Source organism: Parasteatoda tepidariorum, chromosome 3, assembly GCF_982258835.1.
Source record: "Parasteatoda tepidariorum strain Cologne lab strain chromosome 3, Ptep-v5.0, whole genome shotgun sequence".
Lineage (NCBI taxonomy): Eukaryota > Metazoa > Arthropoda > Arachnida > Araneae > Theridiidae > Parasteatoda > Parasteatoda tepidariorum.
Window position 1 is genome coordinate 47545649 of NC_141757.1, and position 20981 is coordinate 47566629.

A 20981-nucleotide genomic window follows, 5' to 3' on the forward strand; every position below is an offset into this window, starting at 1 on the left:
AAGAGAAAATTATATTTTTATTTATTTAGAAGCTACGGATTAGTTTCAAAGGAGGACGGGTACATTGTTGGACAAGCCGTCCTCGGGGACGGGTAAAATTTATGAGTTTTTTTGAGCCCTGCAACTGATATTATTCTTTTATCAAGAGACAGCAGCAGCTTTGCATTTTCTAAGTGCTCCATCATACAATAATGACTTCACTCTTCTATATTTTCAGGAAAAGAAATATTACAATATCATTTGGCAAGTATTGTAGGATTTTCAGATGAAGTCTAAGATTTCTAGAGTGACAAGAAGTAAAGATAGTATAGGGGTTGTGTTAAAAAAGTGTAGATATTTTCTCACGCAGTTTTAAATGTCATAATGTAATGATTGTATAAATCTTAATAGCTATTCTTTTAAAATTACAAAAAAAAAAACATTTTAATGAATTATAATCTGATTGAATTATGTATATAGCATTTAGAACCTACTAATAAATACATCAGTTGGCGATGTAACAGAAAGTTTAATCAAGATTTATTAGTTTTATTATTATTATGGAGTCCTAAAATTTAAGGATTCATACAATGAGTAAGATCTATTGAAGTCAGCAAATTGCGAAAAAGAAAATATTTAAAAAAATTTTAATTATTATTATATATTTTTTAAATTATTTAACACAGTGAATGCCATGGGGGTCACCGGGGACCGGCACTGAGTTTGTTCGTAGCGCCACGGGGATCACCGGATCACTAAAATGGTTTGATTCGTTTTTTTCGTAGTTCGTAGTCCATTTACGTCTCACTAGAGCTGGACAATGGGCTATTGGCGACGGTTTGGGAAACATCCCTGAGGATGATCCGAAGACATGCCATCACAATTTTGATCCTCTGCAGAGCGGATGGCACCCCCGATTCTAAAATGGTTTGAAGAAATTAATGCAATACATACTGAGAAAATCATTTTGACCAGATGGGCAAGCCATGTAAAATTAGCGTGGCATTCAACGTGTTAAGAAGAATGTAACATATGACTGGCGGACTCGGGATTTGGGCACCCGTGTTTACTTAAAGTAAATCCCCTGGGTTACCATTTTTAAAAGTACTCTTGATTTAAAAGGCAAAATCTAAATCTAGTCGAAAAATTGCAATAAAAATTATAATTAAGCTGCCAACATGCAACGGAAAAAAATCCAGTAGATTAAACAAAATATGTTACGCTAACAGCTAATTATAGCATAATATTTAAAACACATAAATTTTAAGAATTATTGTAGTCAATAAAATACAAAAACTGCACTCCACTAATAACTACAAATTGACTAGAATATATTCTATTCATGGTAGACATTAAACTAACTTGGATATAGATTGCGATTACATAGAATTCATAAATTTCAACTACAGATATTGAAATCATTTTCGATATTTATAATATCCTGAATTAATTTAAAAATAGAGAGTTGCAAAATTTGATAATTTTAGAATATTTAAAAAAAAAGAAAAATTTCAAACTGATTAAAATTCAGCTTATTTCATTATTTAGCGTCCCGCAGTGGACTGATCGTTAAGACACGGCTCCCAGCAGATCACCGAAGTCAAGCATTACTGGCTACGGTCAGTGTGCCGGTGGGTGACCACTTCGATCAGCCTGCATGGGGACCGAGGGTGTGCGGTATTGGTCCTCGTTAAACTGTTCTACCGTAAAGTGCTCGACTTCGCGTGCAGGTCGTCGGTCTACCGAAGCGGGGTGCCATCCCCTCTTCAGAGGGTCAAAATTGTGATGGCATGTCTTCGGATCATCCTCAGGGATGTTTCCCAGACCGTCGCCAATAGCCCATTGTGCAGCTCTAGTGCGACGTAAATGAGCAACAACAACAACATTATTTAGCAGTAATACATATTTAAATACTCAAGTAAAAAATGAATGAGCAGATAAATCTATCTTCCTAATGAATTTTTTTTATTTCAATTTTAAGGAATTTTCTGAAATTAACCAAAAACCAGGAGAATTTTTAAATAAATCAGTAGAATAATAAATCAGGCCAAGAGAAAGTGGCAAAATCCAGTGAGGGAGCAGCTAAATATAAAATTAAAAAAGAGAAATTTGTTTTGAATATTGATGGATCTAGGAGAATCAGAATAATATGAAGCTTTATATAAAACATACAGCTTAAATTACGTATAAAATTTAGCTAATAAACCATTTTTTAATCAATGATGATGAGTATTTGTGCTGTTTACTTTAATATTACTTTGCTTTTTACAATATGACAACATCATGATAATAAACTATAAAAGAATTTAAAAGAATTCCATCACGAAATTTCCAAATTGAGATTTTAAAAAAATCTGTAGAATAAGGCTTAAATTTTTAATTATCAAAGATTCCAATAGAGCCTACCAGGTGGCCGAGTGGTTAGCGTGCCTGACTGCGGAGCCGATGGTTGCGGGTTCGAATCCCGCTTAGGGCATGGATGTTTCTTTCTCTCTGTGTTCTATGTCCTTTCTTCTTTGTGTGTGATTGTGTGAATGTGACCCGCCCTATAAACGGGTTTGTGGTTGTGTGACGTGGGTGACGCTGCTCCACCGCCGTGGCTTCGCCAGAGGTGCCCACTGCGTAACGAAGAAAGATTAGCAGTTCTGGCACTCCTGGCCAATGGGACAATACATCCCAAGTGCCCGCCATTAAAAAAAATAATAATAAAAATTCCAATAGATCACTGGGGAACAAGGGAATATAATATCAATATCTACTTCAGACAAATCCCCTGAGAAATATTACTTTTTTTCACAAAAAAAGGAAGGAAAAAAAATTGAAGATATTTTTACTTAAAAGGAAAGTTTCAAATCTCGTGGAAAGAATTACAAAAAATTACAGTAATCAAAAATAGAAGATGTTTTTTTTTTTTTTTTTTTTTTTTTTTTTAAATATTAAGTGATCTAAGTATCAATGTAATATTATGAAGCTTGCAAATAGCAAAATAGCAATCTTATAAATTCTGATTGATTGATTACTGTTTACATTGCATTAGTAGATTGATACATTAGTATTTTTGTGCTGTTTACTTTTATACTGTGACCCTTACAATATACCATCATAATAATAAATCATAAAATAATAAAAAAAATTAACCTTACAAAAAAATTTGAAATCGTAAATATATACAATTTTAAAGAAGGCAAATGAATATTAATTTTGGTACTTCATTCAAGCACTTTATAATTCTAGAACATGTATGTAGAGCCAAAATATAATAATTAAAACAAGACATTTGCTAAGATCAAATATTTATTATTAAAAAAAATACACAATCTCGAGATATTTTGAAAAATATCGAACCCGTTTCCCCAAATATCACATAGCAAAGTTCTAAAACATTTCAATAAAGATTCTCTGCAAAATTGCACATTCATGATCAATTAAAGTTTATGCACTGAACGTAAAGTGATTAACCCTTAAATGCATAACAATGTAGATCTGCGTTGTATGCCTAGATCCTCATATCAATTTATGTAGTAACCTTTGAAAAGTTTTTCTTTTTAATTTTATGAAAACAATTGTACTGTTTCCAAACACAACTAGAATCTTCGAATCTTTTGTCCTGTGAAATTAATTACTGGAGCTCTATCTTAGTACAATTTTATTTTGGTGGGTGTTAGGAATTACGACTGCTTACACCTATTTCGCAGCTGATATGAAGTTTATAAGTTGAAGTTTAAAGTTTTATATATATTAAAAAAAAATTTATGCATTGAAGGGTTAGTCTTTTACTCACAATTATAGCTGCTGTAATTTAATAGCAAAAATTAGGGAAATTAATAAAAAATACCCGTTAAAATTTATCAAATAAAAAATATATCTTTAAAATATATTTTTGACATTAAATGTTGGTAACATTGCAAAGGCTCTGCTTTCTGTAAAATTTGTCATAAAGCAGTTATCTAAAGATTTTTCAGTCACTAAAAAATCTTGAGAATTCCATTTAATTTTAAAATATTTAAATTCGTCTGTAACAAAATAAGAACAAAGAGATATGTTATATGTATTTCCGACTTCCGGGGACAAAAAAAGTAAACTTTCAACTTACTAAACTAAAAATCACTCATTAAAACAAATTTTGCGACCAATGGAAATTTTTTTTTTCAAAAATCAAGTAATTTAGTAAATGATTAAAATTGACGAGATGCCCTTGCAATAACAAAGAGTTTTTTTCCCACTCCAGAAGGATTTTTCATATATGTTACTTTTTTTTTTCTGAATTCAACAAAAATTTGCAACTAGTAAATTTATACACATAAAACTACAAATAATTACTGTATGCTTTGCATACTATTATTCTTGTAACAAATTTTTGGCAATAATTTTGCTACCCGTCCAAGTGTACTATGTACATTATTCTGAAGTTGACACGAAAATTAATACTGTTATTTGTACTATTTTAAAACAATTCAATTATTAACTAAAAACGAAATGCAAACTTAAACAATAGTATTGAAAATCTATACTGGTACAACAATATTGAACAAGTGAAGGAATGCTAATGATATGGAGCAAAACATCTAGCATATAAAATAAGTATAGCAAAATAAGCTCAGAACTATCACATTTAAAACCGCTAAAAGAAATGTTCCTATTTCAAATGTCAATTGAAGGAAAATTCCTTTCCGATTATCAAATTAGAAAATTTTGTCTAAAAAAAACATTTCAAATGCAATAAAAAATGCAAAAAAAAAAAAAAAAATTTAAATTTAAATGCAATTATTTATTATACATTACTTGTTGAATATTTAACATTATCTATTTGTAATGAAATACTATTATCCTTCCATGTCATTTGGTTGAAATGCCTTCTTGAAATTTTAATTCAAAACTTTTAAAATTTTAATTTTTACCCTAAAAAATTGAAATAAATCATGAAAAACATGTCAACTTAGGAAACATAACAGTAAATTATTTATACCAGAACAAAACAGAGCATATAAAACACACAAATAAAGCAAAACAAGCTCGTAAACATTTAAGAAGTAATGAATCAGATAATCTTCTGACAATAAAATTAAACAGATGTAAAAGTGCGTTATTTCTTTTACCCAATCAATAAAAATAGAAATGTAATTACAAAATAAAATAGAGAACTGATTATATTAAGTCAGAACGTGATAATAAGACTAGTCGATGCTTATAAGAAATGTATACACAAATATATTTAATAAAATATTTGGTTATTTTTTCTCAATCATTACACACACAAATCTAAATAAAGTTCATATTTAAATGAAAAAACTATAATTATTAAAATTTCTCGAAAAATAATATCAACTATTTCTTATCAACAATTTTATTTTTCTCGCGAATACGGTGCAATAGCTCTTTATGATAAATGTTCCATCTGCTCTCTACTAAATTAAAGCAGCCTATCTTAAATTCTCCAACAAGGATATGGTATAGTATTGCTTCTATCATTAGGCAACCATGAAGTTTTGTCCTTGTAACATCTAAATCATAAAAGCGAAGACAGAGGACAGCCTGTTTAAAAGTTGGAACTGCAAAACATATGGGAGGCGGATTCTTTGCTACAAGAGAAGGGAACAAAATCAAAGCTATGTTAGAAAACTATGTAAATTTTATAAATAATAAGAAACTAATTTAATAACAAATGACAATATCCTACAATAATTAATCAAACATCAAACTGTGATGGTATACACTCTATAACAAAAAAATCGGGGCACCAAGAAGGAGTTGTCCGATTGAAACGAAAATCGGTGGATAGGAAGACAATGCACAGAATAGTAAATGATTAAAATTTCAGAACAATTGAATAATTTATTGCAGAGTAACAGTAACAAGCTCAATAAGGTGTTGACCCACCTCTAGCCTGGATACAAGCTGCCACACGGCATGTCATAGACCGATAAAGCTCCCGGATGGTCTCTTGCGGTATTTCTTGCCAAATTCGATTCAATTGTCGAACGAGGTCATCAACATTCCGTGCCAGATGCAATCGCCTTCCCATCATATCGCAGACATGCTCGATGGGAGAGAGATCTGGTGATCTGGCAGGCCAAGGAAGAGTTTGACAAGCTTGCAGGCAGTTCATAGCAACACGTGCCGTATGTGGTCTGGCATTGTCCTGCTGAAAAACCAGCCCAGGACACTGCAAAAGGAACGATAGCGAAACAGGTCTTAGGATGTCATCGACGTACCTCTGTGCAGTAAGCGTACCTCTAATGATGACCAAAGGGGTCCGGCTGTCAAAGGAAATGGCACCCCAGACCATAATGCCTTGTTGAGGGCCGGTGTGGCGTGCAATAGTGAAGGCAGGATCCCCCCTCTGCCCTGTGCGTCACCAAACACGTCTTCGATGATCGTCAGGACACAGTTGGAAGCGGGATTCGTCGCTAAAGACTATACGTCCCCAGTCGGCATCATTCCAGCCATATCTGTTCAAAACATTCATGCATACGAAATTTCAAAGCAATCGGATGATTGCTTCTTGGTGCTTCGATTTTTTTGTTATAGAGTGTATGTAGAGAAAATATGGGAAATGAACCATAGTTCAGTAGGGAGATAGAACCTATGTGTTGCACTGCACTGGCAACCCCTCTAGCTTGAAACAAGATTTTGATAAATTTATTATAAGAAATATTTTGATAAATTACAAGATTTTGATATATTTATGCCCAATCAAATTATTATAATAAATTGCTTATTTGAAAAAATTAAAATTTGCAGAAAACTTATCATTCAAAGCCTTTAAAAAAATTATAAGAAAGTATAAAAACTTATAAGCGAATTTCTAGAAACTTGTTGAATTTTCAAGATGTTTAAAATACTTTAGTAACCAAATATGATTTGCAAGAAAATAATTAAACTTTTTAAAATTGTTGTTGTTGTTCTCATCCCCATGACCAGCTGAGCTAGATCAGGTCCATGAGCTCGTTCACTCTGAGAAAGTCTTGATCCAGGTCCTGCCTGGTAAGTCCCAGACAAGATAAAATGAGGTCAGGGGATGCCTGGGCAGCAGAACACTTAGTGCAGATTTCGAAGTGCATATTACCATCGATATAAGTCATTGATGACAGATGTCCATCTTGCATAATTATCAATGATTTTTCTTCCAACTTTAAGACATTTTTTTTTCATGAGTTATTTTTGATTAATAATAAAAATTACTCCGGAAATTTGGTTTTATTTTGCTGAATACTTTCTTAAGGTTCACAAATTTTGATGCAGTTCTTGCATATAATAACTAAAGTAATAAACTGAAGTTCCAACTAATTGTTACATCTCCTGTTCAAAAAACTTTTCTTTTAATGTTCTCAATTTATTCCTCGTTCCTAAAACTCTGAAATCATCAAATATCATTGATAAGTGTGAGCAATTGCATGATTTAAACACATCTAAAGTTTTATTTTAATATTTCTTGAAAAATTAGAAAAATTTAAAAACTGAAAATGTCTTTTCCATTACTGCACAGCATTGTGTATTAAGTCCAGTGTCACAAAGAAAAAATATAGTGAATAAATATAATTTATCATATCTTCTTACATCATTTAACAACAATTGTTTGCTTCAAGCAATACTGAACGAAAATTAAATAAGAAACTGAATAATAATAATCATAATATATGTATACACAATATATTATGATTATTATTATTCAGTAATTATTCAATAATCTTAAATAAGAATCTATCTATATATATATTTCTCTTACACGGCACCAAAAAAAAGCCTCATTACAACTCCCCGAATGGCAACGTTAGAAAATAGACCAATGATTGCTGCTAAAAATGTCACATGGCAAATCTAGCTGAGGTGGCTCAACATATAGCGCTTTTAAAAACGGAAACTGAAATAACCAGAGAGAGCATCAGCATGTTGTTCAATTCAGCTGCTGCACTCTCATACTATTAAGCTAGGCAGAAGTGAGTAATCTTTGTCGATGGATCTCTATTTTAGTATTTTGTCGAAAGCGTTTTTTTTTTCCACGAATTTATATAGACTAAACCAGTTTTTAGTCATGGACAACTTAATGTTGGCCTCTCTAGGGTTAGATCATGCAATTATTTTTTTGCTATTATTTTTTTGCTAAGCCTTTAATCTTTCTCAGTATTTGTTAGCATTTAGTATTTATTGCAAATTAATGTTTAGTTTGTGCAAGTTTTTCTTTTGTATGTCAAACTTCTAAGACTTATACTTACGTTTTTAAAAAAGTTGTGAATCGTTCATGGTTATTATTTTTTAAAAACATAACGTTTTGTTTATGTAGGTTTCTCCATTGCAATTCACTTATTTCAATTTTTAATAGACTTAATTATAACCAAAATTTTAACATTTTTGAAGAGATATCAGTTTTAGAAATTTTATCTTAAGATTTTATACTATAGCACATTTCTAATAGGTTTAACGAATTACATGTCATTTATTTGAATTCAAATTTATTTTAATGACTTAGTATTTACTAAGAAGATGTATTTTTTAAAAAAAAAAGTTGTTATATGGATTTGAATGATTGTTTTGAATTCTTAGAATTTTGTGCATTTGCAATGTACCTAAGTTAGTAGCGAGCGAAGCGAGCTTGGTTTACGAAGCAAACCATATAAGATTCCGTAGCAATTTTAGGGGGTTGGAGAGCGTTAGCGAGCAGGGGGAGCAGCCCACTAGTATTATATAAAACGCTAATACGTACGTATGTATGTATGTATGTATGTATCAATAAAACCGATGATATTTCTTTTCTCGCTCTGGCAACAGTTTTCATTTTTAATTGATTGGATTCGGCGCGCAAGAGCACGTAGTGAGCAACCAGATAACAATAACCAGAGTGGGCATTATCAGGTTGTTCAATTCAGATTCATGCACTAAAAACATGACAATATTTAATTTAAACTCAATTAGGAATTAATTAATTGAAGTGAGAATGCTTTAAAAGGCCGCTGTTGAATTGATATTTTTTTACTGGGAGCTACCTAAACGTCTAAAAAACGTTTAAGTGTTTGCATTGAATTTTTTATATTTCGCGTTTATTTATGCATTGAATTTTCACGCTTTAAAATGCAGAATATTAGTGAAGCAATATTTGATAATTTATTTTGCTAATATGTTTCTTATTTAGCTAATGTTTTGATTTTTTTTTTACCATGTACAATCTAAATAGCTAATATACTTTTTTAAAAGCCAATAAGAACATTGGTAGAATTCTTCTACATAAGTACAATACTATGTCTTTGATGATAAAATACTGCGTCTTTGATGATAATATATTATGTCTTTGTGCTAGAACATTGAGTTCATTGGCGAGCGAGCGCAGCGAGCCATGGTTCACGGCGTGAACCACATAGGATTGCGTAGCAATCCTCGGGGGTTGGCGAGCGTTAGCGAGCAGGGGGCGGAGCCTCCTAGTAGTGTAATATTTCAGAAAAAGCGGAGAAAATAAGACTATAATAAGCAGTATCTCGTGAAATGAGGAAGCATAGTAAAAAAGAAAAAAAATGCACACAAAATAAAATAAAAAAATCGATTAAAAACATACAGGAAATTCAATTCATAGATTGAGCACAGACAATTAATACTTATATATCAATGGTAATATATTACTATACCTGATATGGTTTTATTATAAATGGTAAGCTTATCTATAGTAACAGTGAAGGATATTCCTAAGTCCTGAGGAAGATACGTCAAATTTACACAAGCTGCAAAAGGAAGGAAAAAAATGTTTAAAAAAAATATTTTTTTTAATATTCAAACCTTTACAAGGAAAAACATTTAACAAGCTACTATATAATACACACATATGACTTTGCTTATGAACAAAACATTGAAAAAAATTATAAAATACTGTTATTTAGACTGATATTTTCTTACTAAATTTAAAGACAACTGAGTTTGCATACTACAAAGATGGAATACTTATTAATCTAAGCAAAAAAGCACTTGAAAATTATCGCACCGAAATGATAGTTAAAAAAGGCACTAATATATATATTAAAGCCCGGAACAAGGCAGGATATTATTAGATCAACGAAATTAAAAAAAATAATAATAATGATAAAAAATAATTAATTTATAAGCGTGTACTGCCGGATAATTCTTGACCGCAGATAACGAATTAGAGGTAAATTTTCTACTTATAGGACTTCCTAGTTATTTCAATAAACCGAAGGGACGACTTAACATCAGAAAGGTCCTGGGTTCAAATCCCGGACAAGTCAGTAATAGTCAGGAAAAACGAGATTCGAAAGAAAAGTCAGTGAATTGTCAGGAGAAAACACAATTTCACCCCAAAACCGGGAATTGTCATTGTCAGAGAATTCGACATTCAATAAGATTTCACTCTTCCCTTTTTCATAATATCATTATTTGCTCTCACGCAATAGGGGATTAAAAAAAATCCAATTTTTTTTCAAACCAACCATCGTCCCGCAGTAGACTGATCGTTAAGACACAGTTCCCAGCAGATTACCGAAGTCAAGCATCACTGGCTGCGGTCAGTGTGCGGGTGGATGACCACTTGGATAAGTCTGCGTAAGGACCGAGGGTGCGCGGTATTGGTCCTCGTTAAACTGTTCTACCGTAAAGCGCTCGACTTCGCGTGCAGGTCGTTGGGCTACCGAAGCGGGGGTACCATCCCCTCTGCAGAGGATCAAAATTGTGATGGTATGTCTTCGGATCATCCACCGGGATGTTTCCCAGACCGTCGCCAATAGCCCATTGTGCAGCTCTAGTGCGACGTAAATTAACAACAACAACAGCACATTATTTATTACGAACAAAAGTTTTTTTATCACCTGTTATATTTATCTATTTGACATCGATTAACAAAACAATATTTTTCTTTTGAATAAATTTTGATTCTTTAGAACTGCGGTATCATTCGCAAGTTTTTCTTGGCATGGAATCACATCTGCTTTCTTTAAAAATCGTGTTTTCATAAAAAAAATAAAAGGAGACGATTGTTTATTAATTTATGCATGCAATTATTTATTACTAATTGCAGACGATTATTTCATGAAGCTGAGTTTTTTTTTCTTTTCTTTTCTGGATAAATTTCGTACTCAATAAATTAATTCTTTTTTATAAGTTTTTTGTTTTAAAATTTCGTTGATCTAGTAATATCCTGCCTTGTTCCGCGCTTTAATATATATATTAGTGCCTTTTTTAACTATCATTTCGGTGCGATAATTTTCAAGTGTTTTTTTACTTAGATTAATAAGTTTTCCTTTTATTTCATCGCCTCCCCCCTCCCGTATAATTAGGTATGAAATATATTGCGCTTTTTAATCATTCGTTTTGCTTTATATTAGTTAAGTTAGGAATTTTAATGATTTAAAAAAAAAAAAAATATGAGAATTTTGTATTTTTTAAACTTGTTTTTCTTGTCTAAACTTGCAATTTTTTTTATTCTTTTAAAAGTTATTTTTCTGTCATTTTTTTTTTAAATTTTGGAGAGATTTCTTTTTTTCTCTTACTTTAAAATGTGTTACACTTTTTCCTTGTAGTTTGGGTTTGATAAAACATCGATTAACTTTTTGGTCTATCCAGAAAACCGGGAAATTCAGACATCCGGGATAGCGATGGTCCCGAGCATCCCGGAAAATTGGATATATAAAGAACGACATTTTGTTTTAAAATATTGAATTAAAAAATTGTTCCTATGAACTCTAGTGGTGCTAAAAAAGTAAGGACCTTTAAAAACCGTGTAACAAAATTAATTACTTTTAAGGGCCCTTATTTTCCAAAATTAAAATTAAGCAGTTTTTAAGGAGTGTGGGAACCATGTTTTACAATTTTTAGTTAGAAAGGTTGCAGTTGATTACTGCTGCTTGTTTTACAAGGCAATATTTTATTTTCAAACAGATAATCTTTTTTTCAATTTAAAAAAATAAATAATTGTATTTCCGAGCTCAAATCTGCTGCATTTCACAAGATATTAATGATATTAAGTAATTCTGGTGAAATTAATCGAAAATTTATTTTAGTTATTACGCCTGTGCTAGGGATTTCAAATAATAAACTTTTAAATTAGTCAAATATCAAAAGCATTTTCAAAATTTCGAAAGACTTCGCCAAATGCAAATCTTAGAAATTTTTTGTAATTAATTTTTTACCCATAGAAAACTATTATGCAATAATTTGTTTCAAGCTTATATTATTTGGACCCAATTCTGATTGGCTATGTGGCGCAACTACCGAAAATTACTGTGATCGAATAAATAATACTGATTTGCTTAGAAAAATGCAATTTGATGTAATTTTTGAGGATCGAGTAAAATACTGTTTGTCTAAGATAGGTACTCTGACCTCCACTAAGTATGCGGCAGTTCGGTGCTATGGAAACAAGAAGAGGGCATTTTAGGGAGGGTGGCTCGATGAAGAGGTCTCCTTTTCTTTCACCGTAAGAGGGACCCCCATCCTTACTTGAAATAATCACACCTCGTTACCATAGTCACCGCTGCAGCTCCAGACGAATTCAGCCAGACTCTTTCCAGTGGAAAAAATCATTCGCTAAAGCTACGATTTTATCGCATTTGGCAAGTTGGCGATTGCTTAGCGCGGGCCCTGGTTATTTAAAGATATATTTCTAAAAAAGGAGACATTGTTGTTATATTTACTGGGCCCATCTTAGCAAAATTGGGGCCTGGGGCAAAAACTTCTTTCGGGACTTCCCCTAGCTTCACTATTTCAGTAATGAAGAACAGAAGACGAAATGTCGTTCTATCCATTTTATTGATTTTCTGAGATTTATATGTCCATCGTGCCGAATGTAGTTTTCTGATTGTTTACTTTGTCATACAGCTACGAAAAATTCATATCCTTGCTGACAGTAGGGCGGAATTCAGCGAAATTTGTCAATTGCGATAGATCAATAAAGCCAATCAGAAGTCTGCATTTTTGTAAACATATCACATTTCACGACATGTAAAAAAAGAAAAAAAGCTTTTGATTGGCCAAATTTGTCTATCGCAATTGCGAAAATTTAGCTGAATTCCGCACTAGAGAGTCATGGATTTACGAAATATAGGTTTTTTATGTTTATACAATAGATTAATGAAGAAGATAACATAAGACTAATGAATTTTACACTGTACTAATATTTTGTTTAAGAGAAGTTCATTAAAGAAGGAAACCTAAAATAAACCTTCTGTTGAAGAAACACACCCGTCCAAGGAGGTGTCGCCAAATCTTCATGACGATAAAGGGTCTCAAATGGTAAACCGATTTACCTCGATTTTGAGTGACCTAGGTAGAGCCTAGTAGCCTAGAGTAAAAGAGAGTGGACAAGGGAGAAACGATTCCTGATTGGTGGACAGAAAAACTTTACCGCCGGAGGCGAGAGTGGAAAATTCGCCATTGGAATTACATGGAGTGAAAATTATCTGACTCAAAAAAATTATGTTCTGTATTAATAAATGCATGTAATAAGTTCATTACTTACTTTTTTTCAATAAGAAACTTCACAGTTACAGTAAATGTTAAAATTATGGATGAAAATTTGGATAGTTGTTAGTTATTAGAATTTATCCTTATTATCACTTACTTGCGTGCATATAAAGTTATGTTTATCTCATTGTAAAGAGAACAAGGTGATGAAATAACTAATGGTTAGATAAGAATAAATGTATTTACTTTTAATGCACATAATTTCTATCTAAATTACTTATAAATTTTAAGATTTGAGCATCTTTTTATCAAAACTTCAGAAGTGCAGAGTTTGGCGATATTACTTTGACATGTTGGCGCGTTACAATGTTCGCGTTACAATGTTACAATGCGCGTTACAAAGTAGCATTTGTTTACTTTTCGTTACCAACTGTATAAAATGCTAGTTTGTTTTAAATTTCAACTAATTATGGAAATTTTTGTTTACAATTTGTTGAAATAAACAATACCTTTTCAGGTGAATATGCGATAATTTTTTCCTGAAAAAGTAATAAATAATAATAAATTATATAATTTGTATTATTAATTATTATTTCTGAAATAAATGGCATAATCATTATTAATTTTTATATTTTATTTAAGGCATTTATTAAAAGCTGAAGTCTTTTCATTAGTCTTTTTTTTTTTCATTGACGTTAATTTTTTAACAATTTCAGATGCTAGACAATGTTTCTTAAAAAATCTGTAATATCATGTGCTTTCCAATCTTAAAGTTTATATTATTGATACTTTAGTATATACTCTTAGAATAACAGAACCTTCAGAATAACACCAAATGAGCGAGTGGCGCCAATTTCGGTGTATCATCTGGCTACCCCCTTGGACAAAAATCTGACGGCAGCGCATGCGCTCTTGGATATTGTCATCACTCTTTTCAATACAGGCACTCTAATTCCACCTTTAGTGGGATTTATCGGAGGCTCAAGAGATTTTTGGGATAAAAGCTTTCTTTATCATCTCTTATTCTCAAATGAAAAGGGATAAATCAGTAAAAAGTAAAGAAATTTTACTAGAAAAATATTATTCAAAGATTATAAAAATAATTTTTTAAAATATCAGTAATCCTTCAATTCAAGATACAAGCTTTGAAGTATTTTGTTTGTTCAGTTCTCGTAAAATTATTCTCTCGATAACAATCTTATCTTCATTCTAGAAAATTGAATTCTGAAAATTTATACGACGTTTTCGAGTATTTTTCTTATGGGTACCATTCATATGAGAAAGGGGGGGATTCCGATGCGAACTTTTCGAAGTTATATATACATATCGTGTGTTTTCATGCTTTTTTTATACTTAAATTTAAAGGGCACATAACAAAGCATTATCCGATTGAAAATGCCAATCAAACTATTGCATTTGTAATATTGTTTTTCTTTCTTGAAGACTTAAAATAGTTGTGAAAAAAATCAATATTTCACAATAATAGTTATTTATGGAATTCAAGTAAATATGTTATCATTCCCTTATGATTAAAATTTTCTAACTATGCAATGTTTAAAAAAACTTATAAACATTAAAAGACTCTGCTAAAAAATTTTTTTTTAAAAATAATAATAAACAAAAAGATTAAAAAAAGAAATATTTTTCGAAAAATATATTCATAGCACTTAAGTCTCAATATATCAAGTTCTTATAAAAGAATGCTTTCGTGGCTCATTTACCGTCGTCGTAAAGTGTAAGCGAAAAAATTACTGAGGTGGCATATTAATAATCTTTTGGCGCAAATTGGAGACTGATGTCACTTTTATAATTTTTTTTCTGACTCTCTAATTATAAGCAAAAATATATTTAGGTACTTTTCAATTATAAAAAACACTCGATTAGTTACCGGATCAATATCAGATTATTAGGAAAGAATTTGTGCAATTTTTTGTTTTAAAAAAAGCGTGGGTAGACTATATTTGAGGGTGCCCCCGCCAAGTTGTGATCGCCAAGCTGGGCAATGTTGAAAACCAATCGTGATTCTGATTGGTTTAGATTTAAACCGTAATTCCGATTAGTTTAGAATTTAGTGTTGCTTTTAAATGAATTTTTAAATGTAATTTCAGAGATCCGTTTGTTCTACATTGGATACCGGCTGGTAAGGTTACTTTTGCTTCTGGCACTATAAATGAATACTGTCAATAAGATAAATCTTAAGTTTCTGTACGATTTGAATAACAGTGGAAAAAAAGCAGTGATTGACTGGTGTATGAATGAAGGTTTAATTAGCAAAAGATTTAAATGTCCTGTTTGTGGGTTACCACGGCGTTCTGGGCAAACAAGTATGGCGCCAAAAATAAGTCGCCAATTTCGCCAAGGGGCACCCTCAAGTATATTTTTCCCAAAAGCGTTATTCGAAAGAATTTTTTTTATAAAAATGTATCAATAATTCTTATTCAAAAATATATCAATAATTGATTTTGTAATTACAATAATGAATGATTGTTTCTCTTAATTTAAATCTAAATAATTGAAAATAAGTGCACATTTGAAGATTGTTTGGAAGTGTTATATTTGGAAAATTTTACTTTTAACGCAGGGAAGACAACGGTTGTTTCATGTCGTATTTCGTAACCATAAATTATTAAAATACTGAATACAATATTTTCACTTGTTTTGACTTAAATTAATATAAAGCAATGAGAAAAATATAAAAATCATATTTAATAAAAATTCTGGGCCAAAAGGTTAACGATTTAATATATTATAGTGTAAAATAAGTGAAAGAGTAAAAGTGAATCAGTAAATAAATAAAAAGTATTAAACATTAACTAAACAAAAAATTTTTATCTTATGAGCGCGTGTAAATCGGGTATGCGTTGATAAGGAGTTGAATTTCCAGTTTTGTTTGAGAGAGAGTGGAAAGATAACACCACTATCTTTATCACTCTTAAAGGTAGGCTGGAAGATTTACATGCAAACAAAAGGCACATTTTGAGTACATCGATTCGATTCGATGTGGGAAATCAGTTTTATTTAACAAATTTTTATTTAGATTGAAAATATGAAACATAGGACAAAAATCTATTATAAGTGCATTTTAGAATTTTAGATGATTGTAAAGCATTACTAACTAAACTATAATACAATTCATTATAAAGCTCCTCATACCCATGCTACTGATAAGGGGAAAAACGTGAAAAAGTGTTGCAGAACCGTAAAGCAGACAAATAAAGTTCGTGTAAGCAACAGAGCACCCCAAGAATTTTTTTTTTTTTTTTTTAATAAAAGTAGTCACACTGGTTAATTGTTGCATAAAGATCATACTTTTACACCAAATTTACCAAATATTCTAAACTTAATTAGGGGATAAGTAAACTTAATAAAGGGAATATTACAAATAAATAAAGTACTAATAAACTTAAAGTTACAGTGTCTGCATACATTTAAGACTATTTTTAAAATTTACGAACCCTTACGAATATTTCGTGAATTAGAATTTTAGATATAATTATATATATATATATATATATATATATATATATATATATATATATATATATATATATATATATATATATATATATATATATATATATATATATATATATATATATATATATATATATATATATATATATATATATATATATATATATATATATATATATATATATATATATATATATATATATATATATATATATATATATATATATATATATATATGCAGGGTGATTCTAAAAAGATGGGAAAAATTTTAGGAAGTGATAGTACACACCCAGACAAACAATTTTTATCAAAGAATGCATGGTCGAAAACAAAACGCAAAGGTGCTTCGCCTATCTTTTCTTCGCCGTTGTACCAGCATAGCCGCTGCCGGTCACTGTTTTGAACACTTATTGTAATCACATGCCATTAAATTTGCTTTTATAACTTAACTTCATCGTTCTTTGTGTGTTTTTGCCTCATATAAGAGCATAAACTTTGACGCCCTCTAGCGGTTTTGGGTTTTGTTTTCGATCATGCATTCTTTGATAAAAATTGTTTGTCTGGGTGTGTACTTATTCAAGTAATTAAATTGCCTCTGAAACTAATTTTTCCCAGACCACTGTTCTCGTAACTTTACAGAGGAAGAAAGAAACTGGCCAAAATAAGAGCCTCCAATGATCTGGGAAACTTAGAATAACGTCCAAATGTGAGGATAAGTTTATTTGCATTCAAAGTAAACAGCAGCGGTCTCGAACAGTACCTGAAATCCGTGAAGAATTGAATGCTACTAGGTAGAAAACTGTGTCAGTAACTACTGTACAGCGTCGACTTCGTGACTATGGTTTAAAAGGTTGTTTAGCTGCAATAAAACCTCTTTTGAAAAAACAAAACATAGTTAAGCGAAAACGACTGTTATGGTCTAAAAAACATGTTAACTGGTCTTTAGAACTTTATTGAGGAGTCAAAATTTGAGTTGTTTGGAAGCAAACGAAGTCCGTATATTCGTCGTTTAATTGGTGAATGTTTGACAAATCAATGTTTACTAAGAAATGTGAAGCATGGTGGAGGTACAGTCATGGTTTGGGGATGTTTTGCAGGGGACAAAGTTTGGAGATCTTGCAAGAATGGAGGGAATAATGGATAAAAAAATATTATTAAAGAAAATTGCAGCTTTTCCATGTGGACAGAGAATCGTTGGTCAAGGATTTGTTTTTCAGCAAGATAATCCAAAACATACATCGAAATTGTGTAGAAATTGCATTGCATCAGAAGAAAAGAAAAAAGTACTGAAATACCCCGATATTAATCCTATTGTGGGTTGATCTCGATAGAAATATTAGAAAAATATGATGTACCAATTGAAACAAACTTTGGGAATCTTTACTTAGTTGCTGGAACCAGAACATTGCAAAAACTAATTGAAAGAATGCCAAAAATATGCTCTGCTGTGATTAAGGCTAAAAGAGGATATTTTGAAGAATCAAAGATTGGATATGTTATACATAAAATTATAGTTCTTACCACATAAGTGTACCTATATTTGTCAAAATAAAAATAATTATGTAACAAAGAATACAACTATTATGCAGGGCCGTAACTACGCCGGGCACTACCCCGACGGTCAAGAGGGCCCCATATGAAGGAACCACATCACATTTTTTTCAAAATTAAGTTTACCTCTTTTATATATATTTATATAAATTTTATTTTAACAACATTGTTAAACATTAACTCTGACTTATGAGCATTTATACTACTAGCATTGTATTTATTACTTTAATTTTGAATTATTCAGTTCAAATTTGAGATTAGTAGTGTGTACATATATTTATGATGTTTAAAATAATATAATAGTAAAATAATGATAATAATAAAAATTTCTTTGGCTTAATATGCAAAATTTAGCTGAAAACTTATTTACATTATTGTAAAAGCAGAAAATTTAAATCAACGTAGAGAAGAATCTTGTTTAAATTTTTATATGCAATGTCCCTTACATATAACTTTTTTAAATGCATGATATATGTTTCTTTTTATGGCTAAATCATCAAAACCAGGAACTTGGACAGGAAAGTCAGGAAATAGGGGTCAGATAAGTCAGGGAATTTAAATATTGCACACATTAGGTTAAAATAAGAAATATTTAGTAAATGCACTAAGTTATGCATCTCGAAATTTAATTAAAAATGAAGAAAGCACATTTAAAATTAGTTTCAACTTATATTATTTCTGCCTTGCAGAGCATATAAATATACATAGAAAATTACCTGTATCATTCAAGCCGATTTTTGGTGCCACTATACGTAAACAGCATCCACAGGTATTGGCCCAACATTGGCACCCATCTCTATTTTCATCCAGGTGAAAGTTCACTTCATATCCATACGTTATTACTAAAAGTATAAAATTAAAAAAAAGCAATTGAAAGATTCGAAGACACTTAATTTTTTAATAGCACTTAAACAAAACAATTTAATTAAGCCAAAAAAAAATTAACAATCAGTTAAAAAGTTGGAATTCCTAGAAATTTATAGCTTAACTCTATTGTTTGTTAAATTAAGTAAGAACTATTAAATGCACATTTAGGTAAAAATTCTGATAGTCCCCTTAGGTCCCTATGTCTCATATTGTAATCCAGACATGAAGTAGTTCACCAATCTGCATTGGTGAACAATAATATTTTTAAAAATGCTTAAGTCAGGATCGATTTGAACATTTAGATTCATTCTGTGTAGATTTGATTGATTCGAGGGAGTTGCCATGGATAGGAGGCGTTGGCGTTTGTCAGCTGTTGAGGCAGCCAAGGCTTGCAAGGGGTTGTAGCGCTGACAAAGACGAAGTAGATTCGATTCTTTTGCATTAAATGCTATTCTTTCAACAAATCTTATTTAGAAAGATTTGTTGAGATTAGTGTAAAAAAAAAGGAAAGGGTAGAAAAAAACAACTTAAAAATGGCTTTTAGGGGAAAAAAAGCTTTGTTGTTGTTGTTAATTTACGTCGCACTAGAGCTGCACAATGGGCTATTGGCGACGGTCTGGGAAACATCCCGGAGGATGATCCGAAGACATGCCATCACAATTTTGATCCTCTACGGAGGGGATGGCACCCCCGCTTCGGTAGCCCGACGACCTGCGCGCGAAGTCGAGCACTTTACGGTAGCACAGTTTAACGAGGACCAATACCGCACACCCTCGGTCCCTACGCAGACTGATCCAAATGGTCACCCACCCGCACACGGACCGTAGCCAGTGATGCTTGACTTCGGTGATCTGCTGGGAACCGTGTCTTAACGATCAGTCCACTGCGGGACAAAAAAGCTCTGAAAACGAAGGTAAAATCACACTAACTAAATGTATTTTTAAAAAAAAAATTATTTGAAGATATTTTTCATTCATAACCATACATTACACTGAAAATGTTTAAAAATTATGGTAAGATAACTTAAAGAGAAATGTTCAAGTCTTTTACATGCATCTTAAAATAATTCTGATACAAGAAGCCGCATTTTCAAACTAAGATAATTATTTCTAAAGAAGGAATTTAACCATGATAATTAATCTTGAACGGCTATGCACCTGTGAATATAATAATTAACAACACGTAGAGAATTCGTAAATAAACTTACAAAAAGCTGATAAGACTGAAAATCCAAAAAAATAAGTCTTCATAATAAACAGTTATTAAAGATCAATCTTATTACAATCTGATAGTTAAGACCTTGGCTAACAATGATAACTATCAATGATAATATTTCGTTTGTCAAGGGCAGTGGCCGATCAACTATTCCCACAGCCTGTTGTCAATGATAATATCTGTTATCATTGATAGCCAAGCTCAAAGCTATCTCGCCGACGTTGACAACAGCTCCACTTTACAGAAACTAATTCTTCCGTAAAACAGCAATTTTATGCTATTCAGCCTATATCTGGAATCGGTGATAAACTGTCATTGTTTGATGGATTAAAACCATAAAAATAAATAAATAAAAAAGAAAAGAAAAAGAACTTAGGATTTTTTTTCTTTAAAATGTATAAAATTTTTCATAGAATTTATAAAAAACTAAATAATTTATTAAGATTATGTTTGATTTATTCAAATATTAATTGGTTCTTTCGACCTATAATTAGCTTTCA

General features: G+C 31.2%; 1 protein-coding gene across 1 annotated transcript; it reads right to left on the reverse strand.

Annotated features, from left to right (window-relative positions):
- Nucleotides 1-3255: 3255 nt before the first annotated feature.
- LOC107447115 (uncharacterized) lies at nt 3256-20729 on the reverse strand. The gene is made up of 4 exons (XM_087159273.1): nt 20474-20729; nt 19116-19241; nt 9594-9686; nt 3256-5558 (listed from the first exon to the last, which is right to left on the reverse strand). Exons 1-4 carry the CDS (start codon nt 20514-20516, stop codon nt 5305-5307), a joined length of 516 nt encoding a protein of 171 aa, XP_087015399.1. The 5' UTR covers nt 20517-20729; the 3' UTR covers nt 3256-5304.
- Between the last annotated feature and the right edge of the window lie 252 nt (nt 20730-20981).